The following is an 18,255-nucleotide window of genomic DNA, read 5'->3' as shown; positions in this document are numbered from 1 at the left end:
TCCTTATGGGCCAAGCTTTCAAACACGTGAGTCTTTTTTTAAATAATTTATTTTTTTTGAATAAATATGGGGGGCATATTTATTTAAAATCACCACATAGAGGGTGAATAGAATCACAGACTACATAGATATGGTGTAGTCAAAACATGAAAAACATTGGAAATCATCTGTTTCTGTTAAATAATGAGGTAACGTCATTCATCAACGGAGACAAAAGAAATGAGGAGAGGGAAGCGAATGTCTTTCAAAAGAAAAACGAAAGAAAAATAGAGAGGATTGTATCCATCTCGTTACAGTCAGAGAAACACAGCTGTCTTTAACAAAACATTCAATTGTATCCATCTCGTTACAGTCAGAGAAATACAGCTGTCTTTAACAAAACATTCAATGCAACATGGCTGACGGCAAACCTGGAACCAAACTAGCCAAAACCCTCTGAAACTGAAAGCCTAAAACCAAGTGACTTTTAAACCCAATGTTTCTCTGCTTATTAGACAAATAAACAAAAACAAAACTAAGGTCTCCCTCTGCCGCCCCAGATCCAATTCCCCAGTCTCATCCCCAGCTCTGTAACACAGAACACTAGCTTCAGCCTTCCTTCCTCCTGCCCACATCTCCTGTGGATTCCACAGGCCATCCCCTCTTAACCTCCTAACCCCCTATTTTGTCCCAGCCCCTAAGCACAGCAGGTACCCCTGCTGCCCCAAGAGCTGTTCCTGCCAGACAAGTAGTCTAAAGGCAGATCCACACCTCTCCTTCTGCTCCTCCAGATCCAACCACCCAGTTTCATTCCCAGTGCTATAGCAGAAAATCTGTTGGGGTTTCCCTTTCCTCTCTGAACCCATCACTAACGATCACAAAGGTCTTCTTCCCCTACTTATCCCAGTATCCCAGCCTCGAGCACCAGCAGGCATCCCCTGGGAACACAGAGGCAGTGAGTGACACCCATAAGCTAACTGAAGATCCTCATCACTCTCTCCTCCAAACCCAGTTCCCCAGTCTCAACCTTAGCTCTGCAACAGAACACCTGCTGTGGCCATCTCCTGTCATGTGCCCACATCTCCCGTGGATCCCACAGACCTCCCCTTCCTTACATTCCTTCCCCCACTGGTTGCTTTATCCCAGTGCCCAACCCCAGCATGCAGCCACTCCCTGCTAACCTGCGGACCACTCCTACCTGGGAAGCAGGTAACCTGCCTGTAGCTCTTTCCCTTTCCTTCTGTTCCTCCAGCTCCAGGCCACATCTCATCCCCAGCGCTACAGCAGACCTCTGGGTGACCTCTCTTTGCTGTCTCTCCTATTCTACAGAGACAAAATAAGCAGATCTTGCTCTCCTCCCTCCTGTGAACCCCTTTAGACTGATACCTACCCCCATTCCTAAGTGTCAGCTCCCAATACCCAGGAACATATTTTACCTGGAACCCCTGTGGCCATAACCATCAAGTCCAAAGAAAATTTCCTACCAAGTAACACACAGTCATCACAATCTCTGGAAATCCAGAGAGAAAATGGAAGCAAAAGACCAAAACACTGGCCCAACAAAGACAGATGCAGAAACACATATGAAGACATGTAGTTATTCCAATCCCAGACGCCAGCATAAAAACACAACTACTAACAGCCAAGGCAGTATGTCTTCACTACAGCCCAGCTAGCCAACCAGTAGGCCCAGAAATATTCCAACAAATCTGAAGCCCAAGAAAAACCAAAACCAGTTGTGTGAAGATGGTAGAGGTCCTTAAAGAGGAAATGAATAAATCCCTTAAAGAAACCTAGAACAGCTCCTAGCTGGCTGAGTTGTGTCTTTAGGTGGCCTTGGGTCCCGGCCTTAGCTGATAGACTCCAGGTTAGGTGAGCTGAGCCTGGAGAATATCTCTTGCTTGCCTTTGGGCCTCTCTTACTGGAGCAAGGGAAGTCCCATGAACCAAGAGTGGCTCAGAACTTCTTCACTGACATCTGAGAGGGGCTGCCTCCCTTTTAGTGAAACAGTAAGATTGTCTGCTATTGGGGACCACGTTCCCTACCATGAAGGCTGTCTACTATGAAAGGCTAGGGGACATTACAGAAAGTGTGCTCCAGCGACATTAAATTCCTGGGTCACTTAGAACTGAAAGACCTGGATAACTCCAGGTATCCCCAAAGAAAGCCCTGGATAAATCCAGGTTCCCCTCCCCACACCCCCAACAGGAAGAAAATAGCCAAAAATCCAAGCAGGAAGAGAAGAATTAAAAGTCTAGGATTTAGCTGAAGATAAAGTTAGATTGTGATCTTGAGAATAATCTTGAAACAGGGAGTTTCCCCCTTGTGATTGTCATTGTACTGTGTTTTAGGAACTAGCTGATTATGACCTTGGAAGTGGTCCTGAGAGGCAGGGAGTTACCCTCTTGTGATCTTCACTGGTATTTTCAGAATTTTCTGTGACACACTCCCTGCCAATTCCGGATCACTGGGCTGTGGTTTCTTCCCTTAAAAATCGGTTCTCCCAGTCACTCGGGGTCGAACTCTTCCCCTGCGTGGGTTATGAGTCTCGGCCCCAGTGCACTGGTTCCCATCTCATCTCATCATTAAAGCCTCGTGTGATTGCAGCAAGGACGGTCTCTCGTGAGTTACTGGAGGGGTCGTGTTATCCCGAGACTTGCGTGAGAGTCTCCCTAGCACTGGGGGTCTTTCAGAACCTCAAGCTTAGCGACATTCCTGCTGTCTTGAAGCGACACCACGATCGTGGCAACCCTTATAAAGGTAAGCATTTTATTGGGGCTGGCGCGCAGTTTCAGAGCATTCCTCCCTTGTCATCATGGCAGGAAGCATGTGTCATGCAGGCAGATGCGGTGCTGGAGAAGGAGCAGAGTTCTACATCCAGACCAGCAGGGAGCAGGGACAGAGTGACCCTGGGGCTGGTTTGAGTGCTTGAGACCTTAATGGCCACACCCCCTTTAATAAGACCACACCTCTTAACAGTGATACTCCCTGTGAGCCTATGGGGGTCATTCTCATTTAAACCATCTTATCTACACATACCCAATTTCCCTTGGACTGTATGATCTATTCAGTAGCTTTCTAAAATCCCCCCTTTGGCTTGGAGCTGAGAGTCCAACCATTTGCAAGTATTAAGATCACGTTCCACAGTGTGACTGGCTCTGAGGACCTCACACATGACATTGTTTCACTCTACTGGACTGAAATGTCCTCAGATTTCTGGATTCATAATGCAAAGGAAACCTGCAATGTGGCTAGATGTGAGCTGGTTAACGCGGTGGCTTGGTTTGAACGTCATCATTGAAGGCAAATCATTTTTGCTGTTTTGAAAATTGCACTCTTGCACGTGTGTGTGAGGCCAGGCAGTTGCAATCTTTTTTTTTTAATTTTTTTGTGGTCCATTTAACTTTATTTTATATGCATTGGTGTGAAGGTGTCAGATCCCCTACAACTGGATCTTCAGACAGTTGTGAGCTGCCATGTGGGTGCTGGGAATTGAACCCGGGTCCTCTGGAAGAGCAGTCAGTGCTCTTAACCACTGAACCATCTCTCCAGCCCTGCAATCTTCTTTTTACATCTCTTTTCCCCCCAAGACTTTGCCTTCTAATTTTGCTGTTCAAAATTTTAAATATTTGCTTTTAGAATTTAAGTCTGTCATATTTTCACTGAGCTGCTCACAGGAGCAAAAAGCTGAAGCAATTTCCACACACAACAGTAAGATTCTGAGATTCTGAGAAGTGAATGTACATTTCAGAGCATTAGCCGGACACATTAATGACTGATACTATGCTTTAAAAACAAGCAAACATTAGGACTGTTTTTAGTTTCTTTTTAAAAAGCATCCCCTCCCTTTTTTTTAATGGCAAGATCCTTTAAAAATTTTTTCAAGGAAGGATCTCACTCTGCAGAGGAACACTGATTTCCTATTCCTAAGGATTAAACGGATGTCTACCTACCGTGCTCCTCTGAGGGCAAGCTGAGAAGGGCCACTTCCCTAATGGTAGAATTACTATTGGCAAGGCCACTGCTCCATGCTATTTCCCTACTGGATGCAATTTTGCAAGTTCTGGACACCCTGAAGGCAAAGCTCCGCCCTCAGCTGTTTATCCAGGAGCCCAGACAAGGCATTCGGAGCAGGCAGCGGTTGTGCGATCCTTCCAGGCCTATGGAGTCTTCTGTTATCCATGAGACTCAGGGCAATGAAGACAAGTCCCAGGAACCCAGAGTTCATTTTAGAAGGGTACACACTCAAAGCAGCAATAGATTTTGTGCTTGGAGTGAGCAGCTGCCACAGATCATGTGACCAGTTCCACCAGTCCTGAATCAAATGATCGGAGGCACCAGGTTTACCTGAAAGGCTGTTATTCTCAAACACACATGAACCAAACTGCAACATGGGGAAGACCCACTTTCCTGGGTCATTCCCAACACTAAGGAAACCAAATTCCACAGAACTAGGTGTGACATCCGTATTTGGTGAAGCTCCTTTTGGCACTGTGCCACCTGGTGAAAATGCTCCCGAGATAGATTTAAATGAAAACTGCACCTCTTAGAACCCCAACAAAGTGCTCTCACAGTGGCCTGAGCCCACATGAAACATCTAGTCCTTTCCAGCCTCCACAAAAGGCAGTGGCTGCAGCCAACATCTATAGAGCACACACCAAGTATTGTTTCTGCACTGTGTCTATTGCTGAAATCTGCCACAGCCACCACCACCCTTCCACAGGCCAGCAGTGCAATCAGCCCACTTCACAGATGAAGAAGTTGAGGTGTGTACAGAGACTATTTCTCGCTAAGTCAGGCAGAATGTTTGGCTCTGTGCTCTCAACCATAAAACGGACCACTTGAGTACTGGAATTTATTATATTCTTACAAGTGAATTTAACATTAAAGGCAAATTGAAGATTGCTTTAATATTTGCACTTAGAAGCAAAGGGTAAACAATGAACGATTATGACTGGGCAGTGTCATGAGGATAGGGAAGATGAGAGTGGAGGATCAAGCAAGCTTCACATGAAGACATTTAGATGTAGACAGGAAACACTGACATGCTGCACCTGGGAGAATACAGACACAAACGCTAAGAGACCTGGAGACTCAGTGATATTACGAAACATATCTGGAGCTGGGCGGTGGTGGCACATGCCTTTAATCCCAGCACTCGGGAGGCAGAGGCAGGCGGATCTCTGTGAATATGATGCTTGGTATAGTTTAGATGCCGAATGTCCCTCTGAGGGTCATTCTTGGTTCTCAACATGTCTACTTCTGGATTTAACTAAAATCCAAAAGCAGAGGGCACACCTGTGAGGGATTTTTTTACTTAATTTGAAGTAGGCAGATCCTCCTTCTTGAGATGGGGAGACACACCTCTAATCTGGGCCATGCCTTCTGCTGGAAGTCTATACAAGGGCTTGAAAGAAGGGAGCTTTTGCTTTGCCCGCTTGTCTTCACCTTGCTAGCCAGTCCATTTCTTCGCGGGCATCACTGCCTACTTCTTTGGGATTCCAGTGCATACTGAAGACCAGCTGAGACATCCAGTCTCGAGGACTGAGCAAGGACTGGCTTCTTGGACTTTCTGTTCACATTTCAGACAGCCATTTCCAGATTAGATGGACTGCAGTCTGTAAGTCATTCTAATAAATCCCCTTTATATATAGACTCATTCTCTAAGTGCTGTTACTCTAGAGAACTGTTACTCTAGAGAACCCTGACTAACACATCCCCCAGCCCACGGTGCTACTGGGAGGTGGGAGAACTAGTAGCAGGCAGGAATAGTAAAAGGAGATTAGGCCATTAGGGACATTCTCTAGGAGGTGACACTGGCCCCTTTCTACATCTCTTTGCTTCCTGGTTGCCTCCTCTACCATGAATGTCTGCCACAGGCTCAAAGAAATAAGGTCAAACACGTGTAATCTCTGACACAGCAGGTTGACATGTCTGTGATGATATTCCTTCAAGTCAACTGTCTAGTTCACCCTGGTTTTCTGACTTCGGGTTTCCTTATTTAATAAGATGAAATCAGAGCATGGAGGTCCAGACCTAATGTTTTATTCTCTTTCTATGTCAAATAGCATTTATTGTCCAGTTGCAGTAACAAACACCCCCCCCACCCCGCAAAAAAAAAAAAAACCACCAATAAATAATACTGAGCATTCTCGTTATGGATCCAGGCAAAATTCAAACAAAACTTTCCTAACAGCTAACAGAGAACACTTTAACAGAACTGAGCGTGAAACCCGCAATTGCCCGTTCCCATTACACCCTGAAGTCAAATCAATCAACTGTGACAATGGCAAGACCTAAACAATTAAAGCCAATTAAGGCAGTGGACGATTACACCTTTATATATAAAGGAACAATAATCCAGGAAAACAGAATTAAAATACCCTGCTGGCAGCAGGTTTCTACCATTCTTTCAACAACGCTGACGAGATCTGGAATGATTACAGCATTAAGGATATTTTTAGAAAATCACAGGTAGGAGTGGTGGACAGGTGGCTCACATTCAAGACTCAAGTCTACTTAAAAAAATGATCTTACTAGCACTAGATTCTAGCTCCTTCTTTTTGGTTTCAGAGCTGCTTCCACAACCCATAAGGATTGCAGCGCAACTCGCATACTGGCCCTGAGCTCTAGAGGTGTCCCGGCTACACGAGTTTGGTGACATACTGGAAGAGCTGTTCCGCAAACACTTCAGCGGAGAACTTCTCTGCTACCCTGGCTCTTCCAGCCAGGCCCATCGTGGCTCTCAAGGATGGCTTGTGGATGAACTGTTCCATCGCCTCTGAGAAGTGCACTGGGTCAGGTTCACACAGAAACCCTGTGACCTTGTGAACAACAGACTCCAAGGGCCCCCCTGAGTTGACGGCGATGACTGGGCACTGCATGTACATGGCCTCCAGAGGGACGATGCCAAAGTGCTCATTGCTTGGGGTGTAAAGCACACACAAACAGCCGTGGAGGAGCGAGATCTTCTGTCTGTCTGAGAAGGATGGCAGGAAGGTCACGTGGCGCTCAAGGTCTGACTGCTGGACTATTTTCTTTAACTCCTTATAGTGCTCCACGTTTTCCAGGACCCTATCGTCGTAACCACCACCCATGAACAGATGAACCCTCTCCCAGTCTTGAGAAGTCAACCGTCCACGAAGCTGGACTAGGGCGCTCAGCGCCAAAGGTAGATTCTTCTTCCTTTCAAATCGGTTGATAGAGAGGAACAGGAACTGTTTCCCCTTGGGGACTAGGTCATCTATCTTCTCAGGAACAGCCAAGTCAAAGCTGCCGATGTTCAGGGACGGGTAGAGGACATCAGGGTTTACATGAGACAGGGTCTTGAAGGTTTCCTTAAAGACGGAAGCTGTGTACTGGCTGTTGACCAAGATGCGATCTGCCATGCCTGTGGTGTATTCCTCGATCCAGTCAATGGGGGCCCTGTAGAACCGCTTCAGAGCAGAATTTCTCTTTGTAAGCAGTAGATCTGGGAAGTGACAGTAAAACAGGACCTTCTTACGCCGTCTCGCCAGTTTGAAGACAGGTATACAGGCAGACACCTAACCAAGGAAAAACCGACAGTAGCTAAGTGACTGGCCATGCTGACCGCCAAAGTCCAGCTGCCCGGTATTACTGATTCATCTGGGCAGACATCTACATTACCCATGAAGATAACCACCTCAGGGTGCTTCAGTGCAACTCAGGATCATAATAAAGCAACCCCAGAGCAATTGTGGTTACTTGTACCTGTTGGTTTAGTTAGAGCACAATGGCCGGTAGCGTCCACTGTGGAAAAGAACATGGGGTAATGTAGTATAGACACACCTTTGGAAGACAAATTTGGAAATGGCTACTGATATTTACAATGAACTACTCTATTACCCACAACTTTCCCAGCATCCCTAAGGAGTTTCCTCAGAGGACATGTGTAAGAAGTGAGATTAGTGTGAGGCTATGCCATCTCGTGCAGTACGAGAATGCCATACCTAGTCTCTCTCTCTCTCTCTCTCTCTCTCTCTCTCTCTCTCTCTCTCTCTCTCACACACACACACACCTGGTTGCAATGTTAGTGTTCCTAAGGAAGATGGAAACATTTATGGTACATTTGAATAAAGGGGACTTTCCAGCCACCGAAAGACAGATGTGGACCTTGAGTGTCAATAAGCATGGATATCTCAAATTTCTGCAGCGTCCAACAGCTGGTAAACTGAATCCCAATTATGTACAAGTAAGATGTAGCCAGGAACAGACACATATATGCTACCGTAGCCAACGTCACTTCTGGAAGTGCTGACAGTGGCTCTCTCAAGGAGGGAACTGGGAACTTTTATGTTATACTTCCTATTTGAATTTTTACTCCAGAGTACATGTTACTTCCCAATTTAAAAAAAAAAAAATGAAGGGCTGGGGCCTTGGCTCCAGGTGGTAGAGTGGGGATCTAAGTTTGATTTCAACTGCCCACATAAACCCAGGCTATGGCAGTGCATACCTGCCGAAAAGTCTAGCCAAATCTTTCAGTTTCTGGTTCAATGAGAAATCCTGGTTCAAACGTTCAGGTGGCGACTGACGGAGAAATATACCTGACATTGGCGGTTTCCATAAGCTGTACAGACGTAAATATACCCACCAATCTTTGGCCAACCCCCAAACTGAACTGTAAAAAACACCTAAGAAACAAGTCTGGTATGGCTATGGGGCAGATAGGGCTGAATGCTATTTACCAAAAACTTGGGACTTCAAATCAGCAAGGTGGCTTACATTGTAAACCCAGTATCTGGGAGGCAGAGGCAAGGAGGTGTCCAACTGGGAGGACAGTCTGGGACCACTTAGTAAAACATACAATTGGGACTTTTCTCCAAGACCAGTGGGGACAATACTAAAGTTTTAATGGGAATATGATATTTAGCTTGATAAATCCTGGAGTGGGCGGGACTAGGAAGATTGGAGAGGATGGGAAGCAGAAACAATAATAGGAATAACGGAAAAGAATAAATGGAGTTAGAGACACAAGGACAGAAGGTGACTTTTAATGCTCGTGTTCCTTGGAGCGACCCCCTACCCCCCAACCCCGACCCAACTACTTTAGTCTCAGGACGAAGCATTTAAAATGCAGGCATGTGAGCCCTATCTCAATGCCTTTAACGAATAGGGGTGGGGGTGGGATTCCTGAGATCTGCCACTTTGAAGGATCCATACTAAAACTGGAGACAGTCCTCTCCCTGGGGACTCACGCTGGGGACAGTACCAAAAATCCCAGACCAGGGGTCCCGCCCCCCTCACCTGGTCGCACACGACCACGTCAAATTCCTCGCCAGAGAGAAACAGCACGTAGAGAGCCAGAAAGATCATGCGCACGTAGGCGCAGATGGCGGCGCCGCGGCCGCCCCAGCCCAGGCTGCGGGGCAGCCAGTCCCCGGCGCAGTGCACCGGGAGCTCGCGGGTCTCCAGGAAGCAGTGGTTCGGGTTGTAGTGCGCGGTCCATATCTTCACGTCACAGCCGTACTCCTGCAGCGCCAGCGCCGCGTCCAGCACTAGCCGCTCGGCACCGCCCACGCCCAGGTCCGGGTGCAGGAACAGTACGGACGGGGGGTAGACCCGGGCCCGGGCTCGGCACAGGTTTTCAGCCATGGCCGAGCAGCCGCGCTCCCTGCGCGCGAGCTCCGGCAATCTCCGCCCCTGGCCCCGCTAGCCACTGAAAGCCGACCGGGCCCTGGGACGCGTGCGTCGGTTTAGGCCACATCAGCGGCAAACTTGTGGGCGCTAAGAAAATGCCTGACTAAATCGCCCGCATGATACAACTAAAGTGGCTCATTTGGTGATATTAGTCCCCATGAAAGGCTCTAAGATCAAATTAAAGACGTTAAAGGTTTGTTGTATTTCACTCGGTCCAGTTGTTTTCAGTGTAATTTATACAGGCATATCCTAGGACAGCTCAGACGTCCTAGAGTCAGCGAGGACCCTGCCAGCCGGCTGGGGGCGGTGCCAGAGCCTGTCTCCGCTGGTGCTCCGAGTGCTCGGCAACTTCCCGACTTTCCTCTCCTGCGCCCCCCGTGCCCGCTTTTCTTCGGCATCAGCATGGTGCGCGTCTCCCCGTTTCTGGCTCGTCCTGGCCTTGGTCTCCCTCCTTGTCCCAGCTTCCCGGGTGGGGGCGGGTCGGGGATCTGAAGCGGGCCGGCGATGCTCACAGTCTGTCTGCTTCTCTCTGCAGCCGGGTCCGACCCCCAGTGGCACCAACGTGGGCTCCTCAGGGCGCTCTCCCAGCAAAGCGGTGGCCGCACGGGCGGCGGGATCCACAGTCCGGCAGAGGTAAGGGCAGGAATTCGCACTGCGAGGTGAAGTCCAGGATGGGAAGAAGATTCATAGGGCCCGGGTGAGCCCGAGCTGACGTGGCCATCCAGTAGTTAAAGGCCTTTCCTGTCCTTGATCAGTTGCACGCACCACTTTAGTTAAAGGGAAGTTGAATTAGACTAGGGTCAGTAACAACTTTGGGAAAGGCGATGGCATAAGGCTGGTGTCTCTGGGGCTTTATCTTTCAGACTTTCATCGAGAGGTCCAGTACACACTCAGTTTAACAAAACTTGCGTTACACAACAGTCTGGCACCCTAGTTCCCCACCCCCAGCTGCTCGTGTGTCTTGGATCTAGTTTTAGTGTGTGTGTTGTGTGCTCATGTGTGTGTATGTGCATCATGTCCCTGCCTGGTGCTCACGGAGGTCAGAAGAACACATCACATCAGCTGGAACTGCAGTTAGGAATGATTGTGAGCTACAGTGTGAGTGCTGGGGACTGATTTGGGGTCCTTTACAGGAGCGGCAAGTACTCTGAGCCATTTCTCCAGCTTCGGTGTCTCCTTTTTTTGTTTGTTGTTGTTTTTTTTTTTTTTTTTTTTTTTTGATTCTTCGAGACAAGGTTTCTCTGTGTAACTTTGGAGCCTGTCTTGGAATTTTCTGTAGACCAGGCTGGCCTTCAACTCACAGAATTCCTCCTGTCTCTCTGCCTCCCCAGTGCTGGGATTAAAGGCATGCACCATCACCACCTGGCTCTTCCTTATTTTTTAAATGACCTTGCTATATGCTTATTTACAGAAATCCAGAAACTCCAGTCATTTCTTTCTTTCTTTTTTTAGTTTCTTCTTCTTTTCTGTCCAGTCATATGCCAGGCTTCACTGGAAGACGTTCTTATTACTTCTCTTCCTCCATTTCTGTCAATCCAGTTTAGCCCTCAAATTTTTTCTTTCTTTCCTTTTTTATTGAGCTATATATTTTTCTCTGCTTCCCTCCCTTCCCCGCCCTTCCCTTCTGCTCTCTCCCATGGTCCCCATGCTCCCAATTTACTCAGGAGAGCTTGTCTTTTTCTACTTCCCATGTAGATTAGATCCACGTATGTCTCTCTTAGGGTCCTCTTTGTTTTCTAGGTTCTCTGGGGTTGTGAATTGTAGGCTGGCTTTCTTTGCTTTATGTCTAAAAGCCATTTATGAGTGAGTACATATAATAATTGTCTTTCTGGGTCTGGGTTACCTCACTCAATATTTGCCTGCATATTTGAAGATGTTATTATTTTTTTCTGCTTTGTAGTACTCCATTGTGTAAATGTACCACCTTTTCCTTATTCATTCTTTAGTCAAGGAACATTTAGGTTGTATCCAGGTTTTGGCTATGACAAACAAAGCTGCTATGAACGTAGTTGAGCACATGTCCTTGTGGCATTATTGAGCATCCTTTGTATATATACCCAAAAATAGTATTGCTGGGTCTTGAGGAAGGTTGTTTCCTAATTTTCTGAGAAATTGCCACACTGATATCCAAAGGGGCTGTACCAGCTCTCACTCCCACCAGCAATGCAGAAGTGTTCCCTTTACCCCACAACCTCTCCAGCATAAGTTGTCATCAGTGTTTTTGGTCTTGGCCATTCTTCTAGGTGTAAGATGGAATCTCAGAGCTGTTTTGATTTGCATGCTCTCAACCTCTTCTGCTTTGCATTTCCACCACTGTCCATCCTCCAGCCTGCTGTTTGTCTTCCACTTAGATTCTCTGCAAGTTTCTGGTGGCTGCATCTTAAAAAAGGGGAGCCTGTGGAGGAATCCCGGGGCTTTCCTTCCTCCTGTGATCCAGCAATTTTGAATTTATTACCATTTTCTGAGCTCCATATCCTCATTCGGTCTGCCCTCTTCTCAACTATATTTATTTCTTTGTTTCTTTTTAGACTCACGCAGCCCAGGCTTAAACTCATAGCCACCTTGCCTTCACCTCCCGGGTGCTAGTATTGTAGTTTTGTTAATAGTGGGAGACTTTATGCTTACATGTTCATTCCTCCGCTTCAATAATGAATCTGGCCGTGTCCCCTTTCCCAGTTCCTGTCTTAAGTAACGCCATAATAAATGTCAACGGAAGAAATCAGTCAACCCTGTTGTTGTGATTTTGGAACACCCAGAAAGGCCTTTTTCTGGAGAGGAGTAGACCATGAAAACGCGAAGGGAACTTTAAAACTATCATTCAGAAGGTGGAGAGGAAGCCTTGGGGATATAGAGGGTCAGTAGTGGAGAGCTTGCCTAGCACGTGTAAGGCCATGGACTTGGTCTCTAGCACCACACACAAAGCACAACACAAACCATCCACAAAGGAAGAGACGAGGGACCTTTCTTGTTGAGTACTGTAGGAAAATCCAAGTCTGTGCAGTGAATTTAGACTAGGTGGTTTAAACACGTGTGCCACAGATTGCAGCTCAGAGACGGGAGTTCTTATAGAACTGTCAGAAATGATAAGGTGGTCCTGGGAGACTGCAAATGCTGCATCACGAAGATACTTAAAGGAAGTGTATTGAGTGACGGTGTAGGCTGTACGGCCCTGGCTCCTGTGTTGTTGCTAGCTGGGGTCTCAGAGACTGTGCTAGTCTTGTAGGTGTGGATCCATCCTTGGGAATTGTGTTTTGTTCAGGAAGAATTAATAGGGAAGTTTGGCTATCTGAGAACTTCGTTTATTTAATTATTTTTTATTTTATTTTATTTTTTGGTTTTCCAAGACAGGTTTCCTCAGTTGCTATGGAACCAGTCCCGGAACTCACTCAGTAGAGCAGGCTGGCCTCCAACTCACAGAGATCCGCCTACCTCTACCTCCCGAGTGCTGGGATTAAAGGTGTGAGCCACCACCGCCTGGCCCATCTGAGAACTTTTAAAGAACTGAAAGGCACTTATTTATCAAATTTTCAAAGAATGATAAATAAAAATGAGGCAATCAGTGTGTAGGTGATGTGACGGATGCAACTTTTACGGATATAGATATGAATGATGTCTTTAATTTACTATTGCACAGCTGGTGAATGAAGTAACGGTAATAATAACAACGCCTCAGAGAAGAAATGTCTAGAATTTAAGTTTCAGCTGGGCTTGGAGTTCTTGATCCGCATAATACAATGGAAAAGGAAGCTGCTACAAGGAGGGAAAGGAGAGATGGTACTTTAGAGACCACAAACGATGAAGTGTTCATGCAGAAGTAATGGAAATTCGAGATATTAAGATGGGGCAGAGATCTCTGTGAGTTTGAGGCCAGCCTGGTCTGCAAGAGCTAGATCCAGGAGAGAAACCCTGTCTCAATCCCCCCCTCCCCCCCAAAAAAAATCTGGTACTGGCTGTCTTCAGAGTTCTTGTCATTTTTGAAGCCAGCCTGGAACCAAGGCTCTGTTCTCCCACCCACATGGCAGGATGAGTTCCCTTGGCTATAGCCATGACATTCAGAATGTCATGCCAAGACCATGCTGGGGTGAGGTAGCCTTTTGGACTGATCAAGAATCAGCAGCCCCCTCCAGGAATGGGGTTTTAAGGGGGGAATATTGGGATTCTCCTTTCTTTCCCCACACTGAACACTTTTGGCATAACGATAAATGGTTGGAAAGGGTTTCTTTTGGCATCTCTTCTTGCCACCTGCTGCCCAGGCCCTGCTTTGCCGCTCTAGCACAGGGCTGGACAGTACCCCCTGCCCCCAGGAGGGTAGTTGCCAGGAGAGTGTGGGCCTGTCCCTGGTTCTAAGTGTCCATCTCATTGCTTTGCTCTGTCTACCGTGATGACTCTATGCACCAGCTCCATCCTTTTGCATAGGAAAAGTTCTAATTATGTATTTTCTGCTTTTCACACCCTGCCCCTCTCTGAGACCTATGGTCAGTATATAAAATAGCTCAAGTACATTTCAAAGTAATCATTTATTGTGTGCATTCTCCGTTTTGGGGACCTTGACATAAAGTTTATTGATTTTTCTTAATTTTTGCAGCAAACACAGTTATTTTAAGCCATTTTTAAAGTAGTCATTTCAAAATGGAATTATAGAATAAGGGCATTTATAGATGGGGTTTATTACTTAGTTTCACAGACATTACTATGAAGACAAACAGGCACACTTTGAGAAGGCTAGATGGTGTAGGCAGCAGGCGGGCCCTGGGCCCGGACTGGGTGCACATGCCAGCTTAGCCATGCTGAGCTAGTTGTTCTTGCTTGTAGATGGCAAAGGCAGTTCCTATGCACATTGGCACATGACAGGTGCTGGTTCTCAGTCCATAGAACATAAAACAACTGGCTAAGGCAGGGTTTGCGTTTGTTCTAGTAAAGAAGGCTTTTCTTTTTACAGGTTGTTGCATTTTTTTAAAGCCTATATACTGTAGGCATATGTTATTAAAAGGCTACTAATGGTATTTTTATCCCTTTCAGAAAAAATGCCAGCTGTGGGACGCGGAGTGCAGGCCGCACCACCTCTGCAGGAACTGGAGGGATGTGGAGATTCTACACAGAAGACTCCCCAGGGCTCAAAGTGTAAGTTGTCCTGGTGACTGAGTGTTAGAGCTGCCCCTGACATTGTACACTGCAGCTGCGGCTGTGCCAGCTGGGCTGGGTCTGGCTTGCCTGTCCATCAACTGATTAGACCGATTAGGCGCTGAATGACACCTTTCTGGGAGTGATGGAGAGGACAGAAGGGCCTCCTGTGGCTGTGTCAGGGTAAAGGATGGCTGCAGAGAACCGGAGGGGAGCTGCTTAATCAGAGGGAATCTCTCTTCATTAGGTGCTGCTGCCCCACACTGAGAAATGGGAGGAGCCATTTGAATGGGAATTGGGTGGTTTTTCAAAGTTTCCCTGAGGGAGAGGCTGATTTTATTACAGCCTAATGGAAATTTCCCATTACTTTGTATTACCCAAAGTTGCTTGGCTTCCTTTTCGAGGGTGACTGCATCCCTTTCCCAGCTTAGGCTTGGGAGGACTCAGGAGCCGATGAGAAGTGACTATCCAGGCAATTTCTGTCCTGTGTTCAGCTCTTAGGCCAGGGTGTCTAGTACCAGGGTGCCCTTCCCTGCTGTTTCCTGTAACAGCAGCAGATCTCCTTTGTGTAGCACCTGCTGTTTTGAGGAAAACTTAGTGTCTTTTGTGTCTTGATGTGACCAGCAGCCCTGAGGTAGGAGCTGCGCCATTTTGCAGATGCGGAATCTCAGGCAGTGAGGTACTCGACACAATTGACAGGGGGCAGAACAGGCCGGACTGTTGAGGCCCATGCCTTCCCCTACTGCCTATCTGGTAAAAAGAGACAAAAATGCAGTTGGTTTAATCAGTTTGGCTTAGATTATAGATTTAGTTTATGAAGATTTTTGGTTTAATTCATTTATTGAATTTTTTTCCTTATACCGTTTTGTTTTGTTCTTTTTTTCCCTTTCTTTCTGGGACAGGGTCTTACTGGGTACTAGGCTAAACTGAAACCACCGTCTTTCTGCCTCAGCCTGAGCACTGGGATTACAGATGGGTGTGACCACACCGAGCTGGTCCTGTCCCCTCAACCACCAAGTGTATTGGTGACTTGTGAATGTGTATTTAGGGAGCGTTCTGACAGCCTTTGATGATTGTTAGAGGTGATTTTCTTAGTGTTGGAGGAAGAGCCTTCTATTCCCATCTTCTTCCTCGTGGCCCTGGAACTCATTTTAAATCTCTCAAAAAGGCGGGAAGCCTTTGTTTGGGCAAGTCTGACTCACACCTGCCCTGCGAGTCCTTCGGGGTGCTGCTTAGGTCTTCTCAGGAACTAGTAGAAGTTGTCCCTTCAAGTTTCATAAGTAGTTTCCCAGTAATATTAGAGAAATATACTTTGGTGAAAGAATGCACTCGAGAATTCCTACCTATAAATCTACCATCAGCCAATACGGTTGAGCTTATTTTGGCTCATTCTGGGAGTTTAGTAAGGTTTTTCAGGTTGGTAATAGGGTTTCCTGAGATCCCACTATGTCTGCCTCTGTGTCTGCAACCCTTAAGATGGGTGCCATAGTAACCATCTTGCAGATGGGAGACAGACTTAAAGATAAGAATGGGCCACAGGCAAGCTTGTGAGGGACAGGCATCCAGGCTCTGGCCCTTGAGGGCTGGATCCTTAGCTCTGTGCGCTGGCTGTTAGCAGTGGTGCCTGGCAGTAAGGGAGGAAGTTCAAGCGTAGTGTGGTGGTGCTTCCTCCATATCCTCTTAAACTTGTTTATTCTTCAATTGTGCAAACTTCAGACTGATGGAGCCGAGACCTTGATCTCTCCGTTGTTTGTTATCCAATCTGGTACTGCCGCTCCCTCACCCTGGGTCCTGACAGTGCCTTGATGACTAAAGGTGCCTTTTCTGAGATCTCTGCTCTCTCCTCCCCAGCTGTATCTGGGAGGTGAAGTGAGATGTATTGAATTCTTCAAACGTGGTGTGGGCAATGCTCACAGTTGTGGACGGTCAGAGGCCCTCCCAGTAAGAAACATGTAAGCCAGTTCTCTGTAGGAAAAGCATTTGATTGAAGGGCGGGCAGATGGGGAAATCTATTCCTTTTCTACACTGAGCCCATGAATATAAGTCAGCAGTGTACACTGCACAGAACGCGGTGTGAAGATTAGAAATTTGCTGGGTGTGGGGCACACACCTTTAATTCCAGCACTAGGGAGGCAGAGGCTGGCTGATCTCTGAGTTCAAGGCCAGCCTGGTCTCGGTTTAATCCTGGGACAGCCAGGTCTACAGAGAGAGACCTTGTCTTAACACAACAGGCAAAAGGAGAACTCGCAGGTTAAATGAGCCTGCAGGGTGCAGTCAGTGAGGCCAAGTTCAGGCCTCTTTTCCAATCTGTGTTTGGGCAAGAATCCATATGAGCCGCAGGTTTCCTTAATGTAAAATGGATTAAACTGTCTCATTTGTGCAGGTTGAATGGGATCACAGATTTAAAAGCATTTTGTAAATTATATAATGAGTTAATTCATCTGTGTGTCTCATACTATAGTTAGTTAGAAAAGGTTGTTACTAATTTATGCTAATTTGAGAATTTTTGTAAATGAATCATTTGTATGTAAAAGTTTGGAATTTTTTTTAAATTATAGAACTTAATAATAATAAGTACACAAAATTAGAGAATCTGAGAGGTGACCTCCAGGGCATCAGATGGGTTTGTTTGTGTATGATTTGCTGTTTCCACAGGAGAGGAGGCCGCACCTCTTTCAAAGGAGTGCCTCCACCACTCATGTTTGCAGCAGTGACAATTTTGGGAATTCCTGTGTACAGCATAAACAATGTCCCCACCTTGTCCTCAGGCCATCTTACATTAAGCATACCTTGTTCCTGAAGTATGCCTTCTCTTTTCACTCTAGTGGTCCCGTTCCAGTGTTGGTGATGAGTCTTCTGTTCATCGCTTCTGTGTTTATGTTGCACATTTGGGGCAAGTACACGCGCTCATAGATTTGGCTACATCCATCTGTCATCTGAAGAAGAAGGAAAAAACCCAACATATCTTGGACCAAAAGTGTAGTAATTTTTTGTTCACGTGTATTATTTTACAGAGATCTTAATGAGAATTGACTTTGAGAAATGTTTTTTTCTATGTCTAATAAACTTTGGAGTTGATTTCTATTGAGCTTGGTCGCTGATGCTTCACTGCAAGGCCCTCAGTGTCTGCCTTCAGGTTTGCTAGTGAGAAGGTAGACAGCCTTTCTTAGAGGCTCATTCTGTGTGGGGTTGACAGTTCCCATACAGCTATGGAGTCATTCAAATCCAAGATGCTCTAATTGGCCTTGGCATGTTTTCCCCAAGGTATTTCTGTCCTGGTGATTGTCATTTTGGGTACTTGGTTCTCAAGAAGTATGCCTTGGACTCCATCAGGCAGCTCTGTGTGAGGAGGCAGCTGGTGCCGAGGGTAAGAGTCAGAGAAATCAGAAGCCAGAAATCTTGGCTGAGATATCTGCTCATTCTGTTCTTTTGTTTTGTTTTTACTTTTTTGAGATGGGGTCTTGCTATGTAGCCCAGACTGTCTTGAAACTTGCCATC

The 18,255-nt window shown here is 46.5% G+C and overlaps 2 protein-coding genes across 2 annotated transcripts; one reads left to right on the top strand and one right to left on the bottom strand.

The window, feature by feature from the left end:
- Window positions 1-6,111: 6,111 nt before the first annotated feature.
- On the bottom strand, window positions 6,112-9,634 carry Alg2 (ALG2 alpha-1,3/1,6-mannosyltransferase). The gene is made up of 2 exons (XM_057790400.1): window positions 9,244-9,634; window positions 6,112-7,523 (listed from the first exon to the last, which is right to left on the bottom strand). Exons 1-2 carry the CDS (start codon window positions 9,589-9,591, stop codon window positions 6,624-6,626), a joined length of 1,248 nt encoding a protein of 415 aa, XP_057646383.1. The 5' UTR covers window positions 9,592-9,634; the 3' UTR covers window positions 6,112-6,623.
- Sec61b (SEC61 translocon subunit beta) lies at window positions 9,396-17,841 on the top strand. The gene is made up of 5 exons (XM_057790401.1): window positions 9,396-9,522; window positions 9,890-10,041; window positions 10,172-10,269; window positions 14,656-14,757; window positions 17,583-17,841. Exons 2-5 carry the CDS (start codon window positions 10,039-10,041, stop codon window positions 17,668-17,670), a joined length of 291 nt encoding a protein of 96 aa, XP_057646384.1. The 5' UTR covers window positions 9,396-9,522; window positions 9,890-10,038; the 3' UTR covers window positions 17,671-17,841.
- The last annotated feature ends 414 nt before the right edge of the window (window positions 17,842-18,255 follow it).

The sequence above is a fragment of the Chionomys nivalis genome, chromosome 16 (genome assembly GCF_950005125.1).
Source record: "Chionomys nivalis chromosome 16, mChiNiv1.1, whole genome shotgun sequence".
NCBI lineage: Eukaryota > Metazoa > Chordata > Mammalia > Rodentia > Cricetidae > Chionomys > Chionomys nivalis.
The sequence above is the reverse complement of the archived record's forward strand: the minus strand, read 5'-3'. Positions and strand labels throughout refer to the sequence as shown.